The 19,360-nt window shown below is 37.2% G+C and overlaps 1 protein-coding gene across 1 annotated transcript; it reads left to right on the top strand.

The window, feature by feature from the left end:
• Positions 1 to 14,613: 14,613 nt before the first annotated feature.
• LOC149840367 (putative beta-1,4-xylosyltransferase IRX10L) lies at positions 14,614 to 18,612 on the top strand. The gene is made up of 4 exons (XM_090004410.1): positions 14,614 to 14,847; positions 17,042 to 17,430; positions 17,777 to 18,021; positions 18,099 to 18,612. Exons 1-4 carry the CDS (start codon positions 14,718 to 14,720, stop codon positions 18,610 to 18,612), a joined length of 1,278 nt encoding a protein of 425 aa, XP_089860536.1. The 5' UTR covers positions 14,614 to 14,717.
• Positions 18,613 to 19,360: the final 748 nt, after the last annotated feature.

Below are 19,360 nucleotides of genomic sequence, written 5' to 3' on the forward strand. Positions count from 1 at the left end.
CAAAACTCAAATCGATTCAACTACGAACCTCATTGGTTCACTTAAGAACAACATAGGTTCACTTGAGAATAATCACAGGTTTGTTTAAGAACAACATAGGTTCGCTTGAAACAAAATCGATTCGATTGAGGCAACATCGGTTTGCTTAAGAACAACATAGGTTCGCTCGGGAACAACATAGGCTCGCTTGGGAACAACATAGGTTTGCTTGAAACAACATCGGTTCAACTAAGAACAACATCAGTTCAAATGAGAACAACATCAACTTGCTTAGGAACAACATAGGTTCAATTAAAAATGTCATTTGTTCAATTAAGAACCACATAGGTTCACTTGAGAATGACATATGTTTGACTAAGAACAACATAGGTTCGCTTGGAACAACATTGGTTCAGCTAAGAACAACATGGGTTCAACTAAGAACTGCATCGGTTCAATTAAGAACAACATAGGTTCAGTTAAGAACAACATAGGTTCACTTAGAACAACATTAATTCAACTAAAAATGCCAGCGATTCAATTAAGAACAACATAGGTTTGCTTAAAACAACATTGGTTCAATTGAGAGCAACATAGGTTTGCTTGGAACAACATTGGTTCAACTAAGAATGACATCGGTTCAATTAAGAACGATATAGGTTCAATTAAGAACAACATAGGTTCACTTGGAACAACAATTTTGAGAAAATGAATCAGTACGAGGACTGAGTTTTAAAAATGGGTTCGATCTAAGATCGATAATTTTGGAAATGTCCCAGTACTAGGACTAGAAAACAGGATGAATGAAAATAGTCCTCAATGAAATGAGGTTGATCCACAAATTGGATTTAAGAAAGACTGGTTTTGTAAAGGATTCAACTCGCATGCTGAATTTGGTAAAAGGACCAACACGAAGCTGAATTTTGGCAGGAAGGAAATTCGAGTCAAAACTCAAATCGTCAAAGGAAAACTAGACGAATTGAATTTAAAAGAAAATTCGAGTCAGAATCTGGATCTTCTAGACCAATTCTTGAGTTTGAAAGAGGGTTCGAGTAGGGACTCGAATCTTCAAAGAAAAACTAGACAAATTGGATTTGAGAGAAAATTCGAGTCGGAACTCAGATCTTCTAGACCAATTCTTGAATCAGAAAGAAGGTTCGAGTAGGAACTCAAATCTTCATAGGAAAACTAAACGAATTGGATTTGAAAGAAAATTTGAGTCAGAACTCGAATCCTGAAGGAAAAACTAGACTGATTAGGAAGTTGGGTTTAAAAATTGGCTTGAAAGTTGAATATTGAAAGCTCGATCAGTGCGAAGACTGAATTTTGGAATGGTTTGACCAGTGTGAAACTGGATTTTGGGAATAGAATTAACCCGGTGGTTAATTTTGACATGACTGTCAAAAATGGTTTTGACAAAATATTCGACCCGAAGGTTGACTTTGAAAAAAAAACTGGTGTTTTGAAAGTGCCTGTTGATTATGATGGGAGATTTTCAATCTTCACCCTCACGATAACTCAGACAACTGTCGAAGCTCAAGATTTATTCCTTATCCTGAATGGGTAATGAATTTGATGCAAATGGATGAATACAAATAAATACAAAATACAGATGAATGCAAATGAATGCAGACAAATGCGAATGCATGCAAATAGATGGTGAAAGATTTTGTTTGATCCTACCTGCATATAGAAGTTTTAGTGAAGACAAATTTTCAAAAAAAATGCCCTAATGCAACTGGGGAGTAAGATTTTGGAAAAAGAATAAATAATTGATATTTGAAGAGTGCTCTATGTAGGCAACCGACTTCTTGATTGATTCGAGAGGCATTATGAAAGGGGTCACTCCTCACAAGAAGATATTTTGCAATGAAGGAGAAAGTGAGAAAAATGATACTTTCATTGATTAAGTCAAATTGATGACAATGATTGAGTACTTTTAGGGATTAACAAAAGGACGCAAAAGACTGTGACTGTCTCTTCCCTACAAGATGACTGAAATAAAGGAAGAAAGCAAGAAAACTCTGGCGTTGTCATTCTTTTGAATGGTCCAGGAAAGGCTTGGTCATGACGGTTGGCTGTTCTTCTCCTTCGTCTTCCACCAGAATATTCTTGTCAATGCAGTCATGCACGATGTTCTTAAGAATGAAGCAGTTCTCTGTGTCGTGCCCTACTGCTAGGTGAAACTTGCAAATTTGTTCTTTGAATCAGCCCATAATTGCTGGGGGATCAACGACTTTAGGCAAACAGATCATATCTCTCACAAGCATATATTCCAGAACACTCTCGATTGTCTGGTTCAGAGGGGTGAACTTGGGGTCAGTACTCCAGTTCTTGCGCTTTGGTTTTTCTTGATCTTTCTCTTTATGCTGGGGACTAGATTATAAAGGCTTTCCCTTTTGGCCTTTGAATCCCTTTGAATTGTTATCGCGATTATTCTTGTTGTCTTTGTTATTATTAGCAGAAAGAGTGAAATGTGTCTTCTTCTTGGCATCTTGACTACTTTTTGCGATGGTAATGCCCTCATAGACCCCGTTCTCCATCCTCATCTCAAGCCATTTGGCTCATTCTATAATTCGACAAAGGATCACGTCGAGGAGGTAGAAATCAATCCCCTTAGAGGTTGAGAGAAATTGTTTAGGATCACTGACAATGCATGCCTTTCTGATATCGGATCCCTCGTTCGATTGCAAGTGGATCTCCATCTGCAAATGACGTCTCTAGCCTTTTTGTCCTCTTTCTGCTTGAAGTTACAGAGATGACTGAGGGTTGGTAAGACTTCAGTATTGAATATAAACTGCTCAATGAAAAGATTAACCACCTTATCAAATTCCTTCAATTCAATAGGATTAATATGTTCCAAATACCATTTGGTAGTGATACCCTCAAAACTACAGGGAAAACAAAGGAATAGAGCTCGATTGTCCCTTTTGAACTTGGAACACTCAGCGAAAAACATGGCAAGATGTGCTTTAGGATCACCAGAACCATCGAACTTGATAAATTTCCTGGGGAGATTGTCAAGACTGTCATCCCCTTCTAATCCATCGTAAAAGTCTTCACTCGTGAAGACCTTCTTGCCCTTATCATGTGCTTGCAGATCCTTGACCATTTTGACCATGTCTTTGAGTTGTGGCTGATCAGGATCGTTAACAGACTGATCCTTGGATTTATAGGCCGACCCTTGCCCCTGAGTCAACTTTCAAAGTGCCTGTTGAATCTTATATTCTTCATCGGTGTCACCCACTGATTCAACTTCATCAGAAGTGTCTTTGTGATGACTCTGCTTTTTTGAGATCTTCATATGTTTTTTCATTGTCCGACCCTTAGCCTTTTTCTTGGCTTTGCCTGAACTAGCCTCTGTTTGCTCAGTCAACATCTTTTTCATCATCTTTTGGAACAACACATACATCTAAGGATCTACATCATCGTTGTTCTACTGGCTTTGTTCCCTGGGAGATTATGGAGAGGTCATTTCTTGTTCAGATGCAAAAGAATGATCGATATGCTGGATAAATGCAGTCTTCTTGTCAGACCTTGTCTGAACCATGTAGGATTGCAAATGCTCTCTGCAGAATAAAATAGGCAATTAGATTGGAAGAACGACTTGAGGATAAAATAAATAGGGGAAAAATATTTGATGAGAGTTAAGTCGACAATTTGAAGGATATCCCATTACCAAGGATTGGGTCATTGTTGAAAACATGACAATTGCGTTGTTATTCTTGTAAAGGAGATAAACAACTAAAATATGTCTTGTTACCTAGGCGAGGTCATCAAACCATAATAAAATGATTAATTATTGAAGATTAATGATTTTATTAATAATAGACTTGACAAAGAGGGGGCGAACAAACAATTTGCCACCACTCATGATAATCAAAAAACACTTGAGAACCAAGAAAAATAGTGAGGGTAACAAAAGAATCCCAGTTATGCTTGGCAGAAAAGTATGTTCCGAACCACTGGGCAGATTTCAGATCAAATTCTGGCATAATGCTTGACAATAATCAAGCTTCCATGCGCTTTTGTCTTTGCGAGAACTGTCTGACACATCGCTCTAGCTGATAATAAACGGAGAAGAACGGTCTGAGTAACTTGAATCACTTGCCATATACATAAGTGTATCGAGGGGGTGACTTCTGACGATCGAAGTAGTCCCACACGATTTCCTCTTCATGAAGGTTCTCGATCAAGGATCTGTACCGAGAAGTGGGTAATGGCTTTTTACTGTTATATCTGAATGAGCTAGCTCGAGTTGATACATGTCGAGAGAACCAAGACTATACTGCATAGATGCACCCTTCTTCTAAGATAGAATCTTTAAGCACAAAATGGGTCAATCCACGGTATAAGAAAGTAAGTACGGCCATGGCAATTGAGAGACAGTTGGTCTGCCAACTTCTTTATCTTCATAAAAGTTGTACTATTCTGAACCACATTTATATTTTTGAAGAAAGGAAAATCGATTTCTGATGAAAAGGATATCAAATTTTGAAGAAACTTTGGAGTTTTTTGAGAAAATTGATTTTTCTGAGTTTTGAACTCTTGAATTAATCAAAAGGATGGGCGTGTAGCCCTGTGAAAATTATTCATTATGCAATCTAAACCTAGATGAATGAATGAATGCAATTTTCAAAAATATTTTTTGAAGAATTTAAGGAAAATCTTTGAAAAAGAGAATTTTTGTGCCTTATAGAACTTAGATGAAAGAGATTCTTTACACATCCCTGACTATGACCACGAATATATATTGAATATATCTCATTTGATTCTAAAGAAAGAAAATACTTAGAAAAATTTGAAAAACATGCTATGATTTCTGAAAATGCCTAAGAGTGTAGGCCATTTGTGGCTTAGAAAAAGATAATAAATTTGGGTTTCGTTCGCATCTGACTATGGCCACAAATACAAAACCCACCGAGATTATCAACTCCTTAGAAGCTGGTGCACGTGCCATTCATGTAGACCAGGGTGAATTTGAATATGCATGAATCATCATCTATTACACAATTAACATTTATTAAAAAAAAAGTAAACTATATGCACATGCAAACCTTAATTTAAGCAGGAATTTAAACTCTTATTCCAAATTTATAATTACAATTTACATAAGAAAAGGAAAAAAAAAAGAAAATATACTCTTGAATGTCCCTACAAAACTAGAAAAGTTTTTAGTGAAAATATGTTGGCTTTTCTGGATTTATCTAATAATATCTGAAAATTACTGGATTTATCCGGATATAAGTCTTTTTCCATGTTTCCCTGAGATAAACATAATAAAAGATGATATAAAATTGAAAAAATAATAAAAATAGACAACTTTGAAATTCAGAATTTTAGGAAAAATGATAAAAATGCCCCTGAAAACAAGACTATGGCCTTGAAGTCAAGGTTTTCAGAAAAGTTTTTTGTAAAAATTTGAATTTAGGGCTTAAATAGATTCAAATCAAAGCCAAATCGGGTATAAAGTACCCTAGCATGATTATAAACATGATTAAACATTAAAAACATAAAAATTTATATAAAAAAATCGAAATATCATAAAAATAGAGATTTTTGCTAGTGTTTTACTTAAACTGAGACTCTGCGGGCACCCTATTTTCATGATTTAATCAAATAATATATCAAATAAACTCAAAAATTAGTAAAAATTGACATGAATAGTTTTGATAACCCTAAAATTAAACTTCATTTAAAAAAATATATTTCTAATATTATTTAATATGAAAATTGCATAAAATCCTAAAATATGCAATTTTGCCCGCGGGCACATATCTGTCACAGTGTCAGACCCAAATCAGGTATCAAATCATCATGGAAATTCATAAAAATTTACAGAAATATATTAGATAAAAAAACAGAGATTTATCTTTTTTACATATTAGAAAAATCATCTCTGATTAGAGAGATATCATTCCGGCAATATGAGCTCAATTCTGACAAATATATAACGAGTTGAAAAAAGTATATCTGGTTTCAGGTACATAGAAATATAGCAAATCATATTAAAAAATTATAAAATTTCAGAAGTGAACATAATGTACATAGAGTAAGATTTTTTTTTATGGATCGTCGATCGGATCTCCGGTTATAGAGATACAATCAATACAAGTCGATCTAGGGTTTAATCAAGGTATATCAGGCTCTGAAAAATCGATTCTACTTTCTGACAGAGGAAAAATAGTAAACAAATGCATACAAATATTATAAATTTACAGTAAATACTAGACATCAAGACAAAACCACTGCAACTTATGGATCATCAATCAAATCTCTGACGAGGGAGATATCGCCTCGGCAAGTTGTTCCTGAATCCCCATAGCAATTTCATGGTTTGTTTTCTTATTTTTTGACAAGGTTATAGAACCCAAAATAATTCAATTTTTTTATGAGAAGTCACTGACAAGTCCGTAAACCAACCCTAAAAAAATTGTATTTTTTTTTATGAGAACTTAAATATGAACTAACATGATTTTCGCATGCTCGAGATTGAAACACATGGATCATCGATAAAGCATTAAAAACCCTAATCTAAACATGAAAAATAATAAGAAAAATATGCAAATAATGTCACGAATTTAGATTTGATACTTGGATGAATAAAATAAACATTAATATGATAAGAAAATAAAAAAATCAGGGAATACATGGTTGGAATTGATTTAGCATTCGAAAAGAGGGATTCAACCCATTAAACGGGTGAATCTCATCTTTTATTTGGCAAAAACATAAAAAATATTATTCTAAACTATTCTAATGGATTTAAAAAGTAAAATAAGCTATGGAGCATCATTAGATCATGTTTTTTATTTTACTTTAGGGTTTTTGAAGGTAGATTATACTTGAAATCGACATGTAAGGGGTGTTAATGGCTAAAACATCAACTAAAATATTAAGATTAATAGAAATAATAAAAAAAAACTAAAAGAAATCTTACCTTGGTTTGTAGCTCCAATGGAGAGAAGTTGCTGAACTTGGGGAGAGGAGAGAAAAGAGGCATAGGGGTCGACCCCCCCCCCCCCCCCCCCTTTTGCCCTTTTTTATAGCTTTTTGAAAACACTAATTTAGAAAAAAAATTAGGTTAATTAAAACTTTCCTAAAATGACTACATGGGGGCGATTTTGGTGAAGACTCCTAACCTAAACTAACTCTAGCTAACTATCTTAATTAACCTAATAAAGTTCTAGATGATTTAGGAGACCCCAAATGTGGCGCCAACTGAGCTTTTTCAAAACCCTAATTTTTAAAACTTTAAAATCAATGTTAAAATATAAAGTAAAAATATAACTTTTAAAATCAAGTTTAGACTCTTCTTGACTCCTAACCTAACTAGGACACTAACTAACCCTAAGCTAACCTCAACTTCTTCAAATGTGGCACCACCAAGAGTGGGCCCCACTTGATTTTTCAAAAATGATTTTAAAATTTGAAAATACAGGTTTTCAAAAAGGTTTTAGAATGAGGTTGGTTTTGAAATTGAAGGTTTTGAGTCCATCAGAGTTCTGAATGGATTAGGACCCTTGTGTTTATCGCAGATTATGCAAATGCCTTTGATTATTTTATTATATAAATGATAGAAAGCTCATGTTACTTTTACACTTTGCACTTGGCACAACCTGACACTGTTAATGAGTAGTGCGTACCCTGAGGAGGTACATTGCTTGAGGCAATGATAAGCGCATTAGGTGCACTTACCATATGAAATGAAAAGATAGAAAATTGAACACCATAGGGTATGGATAAACAAAAATGACTTGATGTGGGCTCAGTTAGAGTCCTCAGGCAGTGGCCCTTGTGTTGTATGGACTCTTGTGTGACATACCCATAAACCAGAAATAAATAATATTGTGTTGTAACTGCTTTCACAAGCAGTGTGCTTCATTGGCCGCGTGAGGCTGAGCACGTGAATGGGCAGGCTAAGTCCTCATTTTGCTTACCCTGCGGGGACCACGTGGCAAATTCCTTGTTGGGAGGTATGAATGAACATGAGCCTAAGAAAGATAAACCTGCTTCGCCCCATTCACAAAATGGTTCACCTTGGGAGAGGGTGGATGGTACAACCCTGAGTGACTTGTTGTTACTACGACACGTGTTTAACAGGAGCTATAGCGTCCTTTGGCCTCCAGTCACTCAGAGTCAGGGAGGTCGAGGTTGCCTTCTAGGACCTCACTACTTCAGTAGTATGGATTGCAATCCTTGCCTATGCGAGTATTTTCTCCTAGCCGTGTGTTGCTCGTATGTGGTTGACTCGGTCTGTAGCTTCCCCGGTTACCACAATATAAATTGAATAACAGACGTCGGGTGCATGTCTCACAGAATGTGAGGTTTCCTTCGCGTACCCGAAGGAGTAATTAGAAGAACTTAAAGACTAACCAATCAGCTAACTTACAATAGTTGTTACTTTACTTGTTTTGTGGACTTTACTTCAGTTATCTTACTTACTTCAGCTGTTATTTGGTTACTTTGTCGTTCAACACTTGTTACAGTTGTTATTGCTTTGAGTACTTACTTTACTGCTACTTCAGCTTGTTACTTTCTAGTTGACTAGTACTTGTCACGTTCGCACCTTCCTGACACGGCACTTACACTTGTCAGTTCTGTTATTGCTTTTCTCTTTCGATATATGTATATGCTGTGGTTGTTTCTTCACCACCTCGCAAGAGGACTGATCCCATTTTATGGGGATGTAGGTGACGAATAGGTATAGTGCGGATGCGATGATACACGGTGGAGGCTCGGAGGACCCACACTTGACCTGCAGTTCCTGTACCTGGTGGTTTTGGGTTTGGGGATTTTGTTCGGGATGTAATCCCTATTTTGAGACTTGTACTTATATTTTGTAAACTCATTATACTGTTGGGGTGTTTACCCTTTTTACTTTGTAGCTACACCTTTGTTACACTGTTGGTTACTTGTTGCACTCATCTGTGGTGGCCGCCCAGACTTGCGGCTTTGTTGTTTTTCTCACACCTGCTTTCCGCTGGTTTTCTAGTTAAACCTTTCAAAAAAAAATCACTGAAAATTTTAAGTTTTTCCAAAGTCAGGTTTGGGGCACCGCAGAGTTTGCCAGGTGATCGTGGAGTCCCACCAGGGGTTTTCTCTTGCTTCTGCAAAGGTTTGGCTTAAACGACGCAGAGCTATTGGAATAAGAGCAAGGAGGAGTGTGCCATTGGCAGCGAGGGAGAGGAAAATGGGAGGGGAAGGGAGACAAATGGATGATGGTGGGACGAGAAGAGGTGGAGAAGAAAGTGAGGAAGGAGAAGGGGAAGAGAGAGAGAGAGAGAGAGAGTTGAGGGAGGGTTAGAGAGAGAAATTGGAGAGGAAGTAAAGAGCGGGTTGGTATTGGTGGTCGGTGGTGTGTTGGCTGAATGGGCAGCGTTTCGAGGGTGTAGGAGGTGGGTCTTGAGGTCAAGAGAGGTGAGCACAATAATACTGGCAGCGATGGGAGGAGAATCAGAGACATTCTTAGTGGTAGTGGCGGTGCCCCCCTTCTCTCTCATTTCTGGAGATCTCTCTAAGGGGGCGTTTGTTTCATGTTCTTTTTTATAAAGGGTGAAACAAACATGTCTATCTGTAAAAAATATATGATGAAACATAGATAATAAATGCAAAAAAAACAAGGGTTCATACATCCTTCCCATAGATCACCTCGTTCTAGAATTTTCAATAGGGCTGATCATGGAAAAGTTTTCCCAACCGAGCTTCGTGGTTTCGTCTACCTTACAACTATGTTGGTGGTGATTGTCTTTCCATGGGAATTGACATGTCAAATCATGTTGGATTTACGTCAACTTGGAATTGAAGAAACTGCAGAGGATTATTTCATCTGATTTGAAAAATTCCACTGGACAAAAATAAGGATTGGCTTCTATTTTGTACTTCTAGGGTCATCGTTTGAAGATGGTCGTGTATATTAAGCTAGTTTTGTTACATAGACATGCGTATCCTGCATAGGGGAAGCCAGAAATCCAAATTAGGGTACACACACACACACACACACACACATATATATATATATATATATATATATATATATATATATATATATATATATATATATATATATATATATATATATATATATATATATATATATATATATATATATATATATAAGAGTAATGCCCTGGTTTTGCCCAGTTTTCTAGTTCGGTCCCGTTAGGCTCCTTTTCAAATTGTAGTTTTCGATATTTTTTTATACATCTAACACAATAGATGTGATCTATAGGTTTTGTTTAGTGGGAACCGGCTTTTGGATAACCGGAATATGACCTGTATACAGGTTTTTTCGGTGATCCTAAATCAATGTCTATAAAGGCATCAATTTTTTTAGCTCATAAAAATACATTTTTTTGTCAAAAAAACATGATCTAAGAGTTGATTTCCACTAAAGCAAGCATGCTAAACACATTTAATGGTTCAGATATATCATACAACACCAAACTATGGGGCCTAACGGGACTGGACGAGAAAAAAGCTCCTAATATATTGAGTTATCTCTTTATATATATAATCACTAGAATATGAGAACTAGAAATATGTGCATCTCTAAGACTTTTTTTACAAATCCAACCATGTCTACGTGCTTATCATGGTGAAAGTGCTAGGAATCAACCATTGGATCATGTATTTTTTATGAAAAATGTGATTTTTGAATGATTGAATATCTATGAAGATTATGAGCTATTGATTTTAAAGCCTTAAAAAATTTAGTTTATGCATCAAAATCAGATGATTCAAGAGCAGGTTTTTATAAAACCAAGCATGCATATCACATCCTGTTAGATTCAAGAGAAAAGAACAAAAAAATCATGAAAATTGTGGTTCATACATTAGTTCTCATATTTCTGTGACTATATATAGAGAGAGAGAACTGAACATATTGGACCCTCTTTTCTCAATTTGCACTGTTAGGCGCCATTGTTTGAAGTGTTTTATGATAGATCTGAACGATTGGATGTGTTTTGCATGCATTTAGTAAGAATTGACTCTTTGATCATTTTTTTCAATGAAAAAATGTATTTTGAAGATCTGGAAAAAAACTGATGCCTTTCTTTGATTTTGGATCACTGAAAAAACCTATATACAAGTTGGATTCTAGTAATCCAAAAGCTGGTTCCCACTAAACAAAACCTATAGATCACATTTATGGTGTTAGATGTGAGAAAAATACAAAAAACTATGATTTTCAAAGGGGCAGAAAGAGTAATGCATTGGTTCTGCCCCACTTTCTCATTTTCTCATTATGCCCGGTTAGGCCCCTTCAAAAAGCATAGTTTTTGATATTTTTTCTCATATCTAACACCCTAGATGTGATCCATAGGTTTTGTTTAGTGGAAATCAACTTTTGGATCACCGAAATCTGACATGTGTAATCCAAAATCAACAGCTATAAAGGCATCAATTCACTAGGCTAATAAAAATATATATTTTCATCGAAAAAACATGATCCAAGAGTCGATTTTCACTGAATCTAGCATGTTAAACACATCTAACAGTTCATATCTATCATAAAACACTTCAGTTCTTTATATATAGTCACTAAAATATGACAACTGAAATATGAGAACTAGAAATATGGGCATTTCCAACACTTTTTTTGCAAATCCAACCATGTGGATGTGCTTGGCATGGTGAATTTGATAGGAATAAACTATTGGATTGTAAATATTTGATGAAAAATGTGCTTTTTAATGCTTGAATATTTATGAAGATTATGAGTCATTGGTTTTAAAGCCTTAAAAAAATCTTATTTATGCATCAAAATTAAGTATCCCAGAGTGGGTTCTTATAAAACCAAACATGTAGATCACGTCCGTAGGATTAGATTCAAAAGAAAAAAAACCCATTGAAATCACGGTTCAGACAATAGTTCTCATATTTTAAGTTTTCATATTCTAGTGACTATCTATGTAATTGGGTGTTACGTCACTCTGTTTGTGGCGTTGATTGTGCGTGAGAACAACGAAACAAAAATAATGTGCAAAAAAGATTTTTTTGCAATAACCACAAAAAGGATGTGATATATATATATATATATATATATATATATATATATATATATATATATATATATATATATATATATAGAGAGAGAGAGAGAGAGGGGGGGGTAGGGATGTACACTGTCAAGCTCGGCTCGCCCAAGTAAACTAATGTAAAGTCTTGGCTCGAGCTTGATTCAAGCTTGAACACTGATTCGAGTTGGGTTTGGTTTGGGATCAGCAGGCAGAGAGAGAAGAATCTGGCGAGGCACCGAACCTTAGTGAGCTTCCTAGCTACACACCACCCTTAGATGAGTGGCGAACGGAGCAGTCAAGGAGGAGGAGGAGGCGCACTGCCAATGGTCTAGGTTCGAGCTCAAGAGGTCGAGGAGGGTTTGGAGCGATCGGTGATGTGAGGGTAAGGCGAATGAGGAGGAAGAAAAAGCCATCGAGTTTTCTCGATTGCATTCTTTCCCCCTTGCTTTAAAATTTTTTGTGGGTTTTCCCACTTATGAATCGCAGAGCAAAGAAAACAAAAGAAACCCATCATGTTCCTTTTCTTTGCGATCTCCCCTTGTCCAATTTCTTTTGTTGGTTTTCGAACTAGAGAAGCAAGAAAAAGAAAGAAAGCTGATTGTTTTTCTTTGTTTTCCTTTTTATCTGTTTTGCATCCCCCTCTTTAAATTCTCTATTTATCGATTGGATTTTGTAGAATAAGGCCGAGGAGGATGAGGAGTTGCGGAAATTTGAGAGTGTGGGGCTTATGATCAGTGTCACGGGGATTTTGGGCAAGAACTTGGAGGAGATCGTCCCTCTCTCGGGCACGCCGGGTGGTCTGTGGAAGGTCTATGACATGGCCCAGTGGCCTTGACCCAACTGGAGCACGTACAACGGTGGGAGAGAGAAAGAGCTTAGAGAGATGGTGGGTGGGAGAGATGGGAGAGAGAGAGCTAATAGAGAGATGCCCTTGTAAAGAAGATCATCGATCGAGGCAAGGCGGGGCAGAGTTCGAGCCAGGCTGGGCGGAGCTCAAGGCGAGTGGTGTGGGGCAAGATATTTGTAAAATTTGTATAATTATTATATATTTTATATTACATAAAGTATAAATATGAGCCAAGCTTTATCGAGCTCGGAAGGCCGATCAAGCTCGGCTGGTTTGCTCGGCCAAACTTTAGAACTTAGTTCAAGCTCAGCTCATTTACGAGATGAGTAAAGCTCGAGCCGAGTTTTATCGATCCGGGTTTGGGGAAGACACAATACTCAAGTCAAGATGAGCACTGTCCACACTGACTCAAACTCCCTTTTTGAGGATTTCAAGGTTAGGGTGAGCACTTGACTACCCTAGCCAGTATGTAGCTGGTGGTATCCTGTGTATGGGTGTCCTTGTTTATTGTTTGGGGTTCAAAGACAAATTGCCTAATAGATGTGTTCTGGAATTAAGGTTATAGCTCTATAGAAAAATAGGGCTCACAAAGTCAAAACCTCATGTAGTTGGGATAAGGCTAGATGATGATAAAGTGCATACATAACCAGCATTTCAAAACTTAGTTCATCCAACAAGTCATGTCTTCTGGATAAATTCAAAATTTGGGACTAAGTGAGCCCTTTGGATATGGATTCACTGTCTTTGTTTAGATGTACCCTTGGACCCAAATCTAGATGTTTGGAGATGTTGAGACCTGTTGACTGTAGCTAATTATTTAACTTGTTTGTTTGTGAGCATCATATGGATTACTCTTATAAGTAAAGCTTATAGGGATGTCAACGGCTTGGATTTGGGTTGGATATTTGACAGACTCTGGATCTGATTAGGCGGATTCAGTATCCAACCAATCACAGAATTTTGGCTTGGTATTCCGTTTTGCCTTAGAATCCAGATCCGCATTCAATGGCTAAACTGGGGCAGTTACAGAGAAAACATATGTGATTAACCTAACCAGATCCAGATTCAGTATTACTTATGGTACGGTTTGTGTTCGTGAGAACTCATGTCTGGACCCAGGTATGGTTTTAACTTTTGTAGGTGTAGTTGGGCCGGGACCTAGAGACAGTGCCAGCACCTTAGAGTCAGATCTGGGCCTGAATCCAACAGATCCAGTAAACCAGTAAAGATAAAGCTCCGAGTATTTTCTTAAACATTTTTATGTAGAAAAATATATCCTAAATATGGTGCTGAGTTCTAGCCTTGGAGTTTTAGGCTGCCGGCACAACAGCTGTAGGTATGGCAGGCTGAGCTAGTGCTACCAGGTCTTCTTGCTGGGTGCAATTTCTTCATGTTATAAATAAATAAATAAAAAAGTTCTAAATACTCTCTAAATTTTGCCGGCCGGACTTGGGATTTCATTTTTTGACCCAACATAACCCAAACCCGGACCCGAGTGTTTGTTATTTGGTTGAGTGGGTTTGGGTGCACCCATGATGGATCTAATACCCAATCCATTAACATTCCTAAGTCAACTTGCCAACCATGCTTGTCATTGACTAATCATGATGCTCTCTTCCGGCAATAATAAGTCTCTCTCTCTCTCTCTCTGATGGTTGAAAAACCTATTTCTTATTCCCCTGAAAAACCACACCCCAAGAAAACCTCCCAAACTTTCCAATCACTACCTCTGTGAGACTGTGACGTCCCAACACACTCATTTTCCTGTTTTTTATTGTCAAATCTTGATTCTCTATTTTCTGTCTTTCTCTCTCATCCTTCTCCTCCCGTTCCCCTGCAACTCAGGAGCCTAGTGCTTCCGGGAGAGGATGAAGACCGAGCCATGGCGTAGTTCCCGTTCCCGTGCTAATCATATTCGTATCATCCTCTTTCTGGTGGTGGGTTTCTGTGTTTCTGCCCAGAAGTTTCACCAAAGTCAACAGCCGGAACGAATCTCAGGTGCTATTTTTGGGTGGTACAATGTTTTTGTAGTTTTTTTCTTCCTTGTTTTTTGACGGAAATGATTTATTGATCATTTATTTTGTAATGGAAGCTATCCAAATTTGGTGTTATGATTGACTGTTTTCTGGTTCCATTATTCTCATTTGGTTGATTAGTTTCTGGTTCAATTATTCTCATTTGGTGTTGTCTGTTTGTTTTTCTTGGTGCTGTAGTTTTTATTCCGCCGGATGTAGAAGTGGCCAATCAGTTTTTTCGTTTCATTGCAGTGTAGCCGTTTATATTTTTCTATGTTTGATTTCGAATTGATTGGCTGTATTGCATTGATACCGAAGTTTTGGTTCAATCAAGGATCGGTCAATCAGTACTCTGGTTATGGTTTTTCTTTCATCAATTGAATTGAAATTTGATTAACCGTGGTTAGTTTGTGTCTGTTAATTGGTCCTTGGAATTGATATCATGGTTGCAACTTCATCAATGGAAATTGCAGGTGGGTATACGAGGTTTGGGTACAGTGCAACAGTGTTCATGGTTTTTTATCATTGCAGTCTCATTATTGGGGATTTGAGTTGTAGTTCAGTCAAAAGAAAGGTAGAGGTAGAAGGAAATAGAAGGCAAACACACAATTAGTATTTGGGATTTGCTAAGGGAAACGGATTCATTGCTAACATAAACAAGTAGAAAAATGGGCCGCAGATTTTAACAGAAGCTTCTTATCAGAAGTGTGATACTCCTCGCTTCCAAAACGTGATGGGAATCTTGACTCTCCCATGCTTTTATGCTTTCCATACACTTCATTTGTGTTTCCTACATGCTTTTTATATGTCTTCTTGCATTTTTTCTTCTTCTTTTCATGTTTCCTATGGGCTTTCTCCCATGCCTCCCTCTCAATTTTCATGTGCTTTCTCTAAATTGCTAACCATCATTTTTAGATTTTGAAAAAAAAAAATCTTACATTAAAAAATCAAGAAATTTAAGAATAGTTATTTTTATTTTAGTTTTTAATCGATTCCCATTTCTCTTTTCATTCGATTCTCATATCACTTCCTTTTCGTTTCTCATTTTGTTTTCAAATCGATATAAATTTTAAAATGCCTCGCTTCAGCTTCCCATATTGTTCCTATTTTCACTTCTCAGTCTGGTAACCTCTGTTGTGATACGGCAAAACGTCGTTGGCTTCCTAAATGGTAACATATATAGGATGTCTATATGTTGAGCAGAATTGTTATTTTATCTGAGAACATATTAAGTGCTCTTCAAGCATATTTGAGAACACATTAGGATGACTGATTTTTTTTTTAATGGTGAGCTGTTCTTTTCAAGCATTTGGAATAAACTTTTATATTTGAAATCTCATTCTCTCTCGCTTAAGCATTTCATAAGAGCATTCTGGTTTGACGACTCTGTACTTAATTAGGACAACCTTTCTACATTAATGGTTTGATTTCTAGTTTTACAGCATGTCGGTTTTAAGGTGATGTACGACCATTATGTACTCCGAAAACCCTCTGTTCAAAATTTGTATACCTATATATATTCTGGAAAATGTTCGTGGTCTTAAAGTCATGCCTGTTCTCAAGGTTTGTGAAAATGAAGCATTTGATTTCAAAAGTAATTACATGAAGTGTGCTTCCACCCTTAGGTGTGCTTTGCTATAATTATTTGAATACTACACTCCTAGAAGCCCGATCCTTCTATTCACGTCTTATTCCTAAAATTGTCAGCATTAATATTTCCTCTGATGCTTTGATGATGCTTTCATCCTCCATCACTTGAATTCAAATTTCAGCAAATTGACATGTAATTTTTCCGTTTTCGTCTAATGTGCACCAAACAAAACCTAAAACTTAATTTTGTTCTATACTTATTGTATGTGGATTAGGTTTATATTAGCCACGGCAATGAGAGAATGAAGCAGGGTGTTGCAGATTTTTTTGATATCATAGAATTTGCTTTTGGATGTCTTTCATATTATATTAGGCAGTTCATCATAGTTTTGCGTATTCTGTAGCTAGCTAGACAATGATTGAATTTAATTGAGAGTAGGATATATAACCATTCTTTCTTGTGTTTGTCCCTTTTTATTTTTTTCGACTACATGTTGCATCAGAACTTTTTTTTCTTGATTTGACTCTAAGTTTCAATGTTTAACTGCTTTGAGTTGCCGTCTGATTGTGGGATTTGATTTCATTAGGAAGTGCTGGTGATGTTTTGGAGGATGATCCAGTTGGAAGGTTGAAAGTTTTTGTTTATGAGCTACCCAGCAAATATAACAGGAAGATTCTTCGGAAAGATCCTAGGTGCTTGATGCATATGTTTGCTGCAGAGATATTTATGCATAGGTTCCTGCTGTCAAGTCCAGTTCGTACCCTCAACCCAGAAGAAGCCGACTGGTTTTATACCCCTGTGTACACCACTTGTGATTTAACTCCTAATGGGCTTCCTCTGCCTTTCAAATCACCAAGGATGATGAGGAGTGCAATTCAGCTTATTTCTGCAAACTGGCCATACTGGAACCGTACCGAAGGGGCGGACCATTTCTTTGTTGTTCCACATGACTTTGGTGCTTGCTTTCACTACCAGGTAAAATTGGCTAAAACATTTTTCCATTTTTCACTCTTCTAACCTCTGCATTCTTTCAGAGGCTACAGTTTCTCGTGTAGGTATCATTACTCAGATTCAGCTCTATAAATCTATGAATATTGTGCTTTTATTTTTTTCGAAGTTTGTATGACATAATATTGGCCATTCAAGATACTTGTCAGATAATGCAGAGGTGACCCAACTACTTTGCAAGTTATGACCTTATGGGGCTTTGTTTGGCTCATTGGAATAGGAGCATATCAGGATATATATCTTGCTATTTGAACCCTTTTTTGTTGAAATTATGTCATTTGTATTTGCATAATGGGCTTTTGCCATATTGCAGGAAGAGAAAGCTATTGAACGGGGAATTCTTCCATTGCTCCAGAGAGCTACTTTGGTTCAGACATTTGGACAGCGGAATCATGTATGCTTAAATGAGGCTACTTCTATCACTATCCCACCATATGCTCCTCCACAGAAAATGCAAGCTCGCTTAATTCCACCAGACACCCCTCGATCTATCTTTGTCTACTTTCGAGGTTTGTTTTATGATGTGGGTAATGACCCAGAAGGTGGCTATTATGCAAGGTAATAATTTTATCAAATACAACCATTTATGATTATTTTCATATGCTCAGCTTCTCATTTCCACTTTGACTTCACAGAGGAGCGCGTGCAGCAATATGGGAAAACTTCAAGGATAACCCACTTTTTGACATATCAACAGAGCATCCTACAACCTACTATGAAGATATGCAACGTGCAATTTTCTGCTTGTGTCCTTTGGGATGGGCACCATGGAGTCCAAGATTGGTTGAAGGAGTGATATTTGGCTGCATACCAGTGATTATTGCCGATGACATTGTACTGCCTTTTGCAGATGCTATTCCATGGGAAGAAATTGGTGTCTTTGTAAATGAAGAGGATGTCCCTAGGTTAGATGCCGTACTCACCAGTATACCAGCAGAGGTTATACTAAGAAAACAGAGGTTGCTCGCGAATCCTGCAATGAAGCAGGCCATGCTTTTCCCACAACCAGCTCAGCCAGGGGATGCTTTCCATCAGATATTAAACGGACTTGCGCGTAAGCTTCCACATGATAAAAGCGTTTACTTGAAGCCTGGGGAGAAGATCTTGAATTGGAATGCTGGACCAGTTGGTGATTTGAAGCCTTGGTAGTAAAGGGGTTCTACTGGGGAGTCCGGATCGGGTGCAATCGCATGGCACAAAATTTGTGCATTAACCACCTGATGACCCTCCATCAGGCCTTGAGCCCCACAACTGACAGGCCTGTCCCCAAGATGGAGGGTGATCAGGTGCTTAATGCACAAATATTTGTGCAATCATCTTGGACAATGTCATCGAACTACCAATGAGTTGTATTTTTGTAATGAAGTCCCCTGAAAACAAAAATCGAGATGAAGCAAGAAGAAAGGGAAACACGATTTACTTGGTTCGGTGTTTATGAACACCTACATCCACAGTGCAAAGTCACTACTCAATTCGATGATTGAGCAAGTTTTTGTACAAACAAATGACGTATTTGGATTCTCTCTATTCTTGAGCTTATCGTGGACTCCTCTTGGTATATCTTGTATTTGATCAAGATTCTTGAGCTTATCGTGGACTCCTCCTGGTATATCTTGTATTTGACCAGGCCTCTCAAGCTCCATTATTTGACCAGGACTCTTAGCTCCTAAAGAACTCAGACTCTTCACGTTAGTACTCTTATCATTCCCCCTCAAACTTGAGTTGGGGTGAATCCAGAATCCGAGTTTGCTTCTAAGTTGATCAAAAATAGTCTGAAGAAGGCCTTTAGCTAGGATATTTGTAACCTGTTAAGATGATGATACAAACTTGGTAACGAGACTCCCACGAGCTACCTTTTCTCGAACGAAATGAAAGTTAATATCAACATGATTCATGC

This window comes from Nuphar pumila, chromosome 4 (assembly GCF_984573655.1).
Source record: "Nuphar pumila chromosome 4, dmNupPumi1.hap1.1, whole genome shotgun sequence".
Lineage (NCBI taxonomy): Eukaryota > Viridiplantae > Streptophyta > Magnoliopsida > Nymphaeales > Nymphaeaceae > Nuphar > Nuphar pumila.